Source organism: Pempheris klunzingeri, chromosome 11 (assembly GCF_042242105.1).
Source record: "Pempheris klunzingeri isolate RE-2024b chromosome 11, fPemKlu1.hap1, whole genome shotgun sequence".
NCBI lineage: Eukaryota > Metazoa > Chordata > Actinopteri > Acropomatiformes > Pempheridae > Pempheris > Pempheris klunzingeri.
Genome location: NC_092022.1, coordinates 26277501 through 26281951, shown reverse-complemented (window position 1 = coordinate 26281951; position 4451 = coordinate 26277501). Strand labels below are relative to the sequence as shown.

At 42.9% G+C, this 4451-nt stretch overlaps 1 protein-coding gene across 1 annotated transcript in view; it reads right to left on the bottom strand.

The window, feature by feature from the left end:
* Nucleotides 1–3477: 3477 nt before the first annotated feature.
* Nucleotides 3478–4451, bottom strand: part of mrgbp (MRG/MORF4L binding protein) — a 6290-nt gene continuing 5316 nt past the window's right edge. Inside the window, exons 5-6 of the mRNA XM_070840224.1 lie at nucleotides 4062–4184; nucleotides 3478–3992 (exon numbers count right to left, since the gene is read on the bottom strand). Coding sequence (XP_070696325.1) covers nucleotides 3874–3992; nucleotides 4062–4184 — 242 coding nt within the window. The 3' untranslated portion in view covers nucleotides 3478–3873. The remainder of the gene's footprint in view (nucleotides 3993–4061; nucleotides 4185–4451) is intronic.

Genomic DNA, 4451 nt, shown 5'->3' with positions numbered 1-4451 from the left:
TGACAACAAACAGACAGAAGCTGAACTCCTGCAGTTTTCAGACTTTTATAACCGTGTGTTTGTTCAGACTGAGACCTTTAATCTGACCTTTAATCTGACAGACACACGTACGGATCAGTTCAAATCTCAAATGTCCCACTTCACCGTCCCAGTATTACTGTTATTAGCTGAACCTCCTAAACCTTCACTTTCACACAGTCCAACAGACTCTCAGGAGCAACAGATCCACAATCCCTCTTTTAAAAAATCAACTCTTCTCTTTTCAGATTAAGATTAAAAATGAGTTTATAACATTCAACACATTACAAATTAAACCACCCAGCAGTAAAATATAAAAGAATCAGCTTTAGTGCAGCCGGCTACAACATCTAAAAGCATCTTAAATGTTGCTGCATCACTACTAATAATCTAATAGTAGGATATATGACGACATGAGCAGGATTTAAGTGTATTTTCATGATTAAATGTGTTTTTGCTGCTTTTACTCAAAACAACTTCCTGTTTTTAACTTTTTAAAATGGTCTGAAATCAATAAACATGTTCTAAATATATGGATTCGACCATATATTCCTCTGCCAGGTGATGTTTCTGATCAGACTGAGCGGCTCAGCGGTGGTTCGTTCCGTCCTACAGCAGGAGGACGGCGCCCCCCGTTGGCCGCGTGGACTCACTGCAGCTCCAGTTCGGTTCAGCTGGAATCGAACTCTCGACCTGCAGTTTGATCTGTTTTAAGGTACATTTCCAGGTTTGGTCTTTGAGTGACGACTGTTAGTTTTCCTCCTCTGGCAGTTCTGTAGTTTATCATACTGATGTTTAAGTTATTATGATTTATGAATCAGATTCATGTGATTAAGACGGATTCAAAGGCTTTACTCAGCAGAAGATGTTAAAGTCCCCCAATGAAAAGTTTCCTTAGGTGCAGAAATGTAATAATAATAATAATAATTTATATTATAATAATAATAATAATAATAATAATTATTATTATTATAACAATAATTATAATAATTATTATCATTATAATAATAATAAGACTTTTTAAAATGGCACAGTTGTTGCATAAAAAAATACACAAAACAAAATTAAAAAAATAAAAATAAGTGAAAATATTAAATCAACAACAGGTTTTAAAGATAAAAGACAAAAGAAGGAAAATGTACTAATAATTAAGAACAATAAAATAATACAATAAGAGCAAACAGCCTCTTAAAGCTGTTTGTCTGGTTTGTTTTGGGAGTTTGTTCCAAAGTTTTGCTGCTTTAAGACAGAAAGTCTTCTGTCATGAAGCATAATAATAATAATAATAATAATAATAATAATAATTTAGTAAAGAGGCAGCTGGAAGGAACGACTTCAGACATGTAAAAGAATATTAAATGTTATATTTTTACGTTATTGTATTATTATTGTTAGTGAAATCCTGATTTGTGAAGCAGTTAACGATGTCAGGTAAGTTAAAAAAGTGACAGTGACAGTGAAAGCAGAGGACAATGCTGTTCTGTTAGTTACTGTCACTGCGGCCTGTTGAGGAGTTAAGAAGAGGAGACGTTATTGATCTGAGCTCATCTTTAATGATCAGCCTCACACATCAGCTCATCACACACCAATAAATTAACACGTCACTGAGAACCTAAAGGGGACGTTTTATTTTTCATGAAACCAATCAGCCGACAAAATGCTCAGCGTGTCGTTTCCCTGTTTGACTCCACAGACTGAAACACCACAGACAGGATACGGACATATGCACCAAGTACTTTCACCCCACGGAGACGCCGACGCACAGCGACTGTCGGCATCAGAATAACACCAAAGAAACTGAAGACAAACCAAACTAAATCAAGCTTACAGATGTTGGAGAAAAATAACTGACCGCTGAGATTTATTGCATTATATCGACAGTCAGGTGATCAAAAGCCTTCACGTCTCAGACCGTCACTGAGCTGCTGACGGGGTCTGAGGCTCTGCTCTGTCCGTCTGTCAGCCGGTCGGACCGATTCTTACCTCCAAAAAAAAGCACTATTAAAGAGTAACATGGTCCCATCTGTCCTCATCCTGGTGTGTGAGTGACTGGTAGGTAGTAAAAGTGTTGGAACTGGTCCAGTAGATCACCTCAGCCAGCAGACACCAAACGGGCTGCAATGGCTGCAACGTGATCCTTTGGGACAACTGCACCTGATCACAGTAGGTCCACTAAAAGAGCTTGTTTGATCCACTGGCAGGCTCAGAGTGTTATTCTAAGTGTGTGACAGCATCATGGAAAGGATCCCTACAGAGAGAGACCTGGAAGATCCTTTTGGTTTAACCACAAACAGCACACACACCAGACTACATTCACTAAAACAGGGATTTTAGAGAACAGGACACAGGAGCTGCTGCTCGGTTAGTTTACTTGTGTTGTTGTTTGACTTCACACAAAAGTCATACAAAGTCTCCTGTTCTGGGAGGTTAAATCACTGTTTTTGTGAATGGAGTCTGGTGTGTGTGCAGAGAGCGATAGAACGGCTGTTTGTGGCTAAATAAAAAGTAGAGCCGTTCTATCGCTCTCTGCACACACACCAGACTCCATTCACAAAAACAGTCATTTTACCTAACAGAACACCAGAGCTGCTGGTTTGTGGCTGAGGTGATCTTCTGGACCAATTCCAACACTTTTACTACCTACCAGTCATTCGGACACCAGGACACGTACTAACAGAGCCCAGGTTTAAAAATACCCTTTGAAGCAGTGACTCCTTAAAACAATGTTTGCTTTTCTTGATGGAGACCTGATACTTAAAAACAGAGCATGTTGAACTTGCTCCTTTACAACAAAAGTACTGAACTGGACTTTATCTTTGATTGATGTTCTATTCTAGCATGTTTTTAGGAGAATATTGATGAGGTGCTGTCTTGTCTGCAGTCGTCCTCTCAGGCTGAATGAAGCCACAACAGCCTCAACCAAAGGCAGGAAGCCTGAGAGGCGAAACCCAGGGCTACGAAAACTGGTGCTCTTTAGGGGGAAGCACATATTCAAGTGTGTTTCCAGGTCTTAAGGAGTTCTACGACTGATGTTGTATAAAGGCTGCATAAAGTGTGAAGTCTGACAAATGTCCTCGAGTGATGTCACTTGAGTCGGCGTCGGTCAGGCCTGAAGACTGCAAAGTTTTTCAAAGTAAAAGCCTGTGTTGTTGTGGCGTAGGAAAGAGCAGACCTGTGCAGCTCATCTCTGCAGGATACGTCAGCAGCTACTAGCACAACACGCACACCAATCCCTGACCGAACTGTTAGCGGTCGGGTTGCATTGTGGGTAATGTAGGCACCAAGTTTTGACAAGAAAGTGGAATAAAAAAAGGGGGTTCTACTGCATCCATTTTTACCTTTTCTTTTTTTACCTGCCAGGCATCAGTCCGACAGTGTTATAGGAGGGTTGGGATGAATTAAAAAAACAAAACTATGACTTTAAAACATGGGGAGGGACACGCCCCCCCACCCCTCAGTGAAAATGACACACTTGTCTAATACAACGAAATATTGAAAGTAAAAACTACACTGAAGACGTTTTTGCCGACGCTGCGGTCAGACAGCAGGCCGCTCACGGGATCACATCGTGTCCGGAAAGGCTGCAGCAGCAGTGATGCGTCCAGACGTGTCACTTCCTCCCGCTGTGATCACATGACTGATGAAGACTGCACTGACATGAAGCGCTTCCTCCTCTTCATCCAGCATCAGACGGTCATGTGACACACAGCTCGCACCAATGATTCCTGTGACGGCAGCTTCTTCTTCTTCTTCTTCTCTTCCTGCAGTTGGCCTCCCTCCCTCCCTCTCTCTCTCTCTCTCTCTCTCTCACCTACACATACTCTCTCTCTCTCTCTCTCTCGCTCCATCCACCTCTCAGGTGCGTCTCCTCTTGGCTCCTCCTGGACTCGCCGGGTTGGAAGACGACAGCAGTTTGTCAGCCGCTCGACTCCTCTTTCTCTTCTCCGCCTCCTTCGCCGCTCCTCCTCCCCCTCCTCCTCCTACACCTCCTCCTCCTCCTCCTCCTCCTCCGCCACTGCCGCCGCCCCCTCCTCCTCCTCCACCTCCGCCCCCTCCTCCTGCTGCTGCTGCTCCTCCTTCGCTCCCTCCCTTCTCCTTGTCTCGCTCTCTCTCTTTGTCCCGACTGCTGCTCGTTCGCTCCGACATCTTCACTGACGAGTTACTGCCTGGATGAGCGAGAGAGGAATCAGAATAAAGAATAAAACGGGGCCGTTATATCACACACACCAGACTACATTCACTAAAACAGGGATTTTAACAGAACACAGGAGCTGCTGCCTCACTTTGTTAGTTTGTGTTATTGTGTGACTTTGGTGTTTTTCAGGATTAGTTCAGACTCAGCACAATATTTTTGTAGCACACGATAACACACACTAACTAACCATTGGAGGCAGTGGTGGACCAGACACTCCTGTGTTCTGTAGTAAAATGAC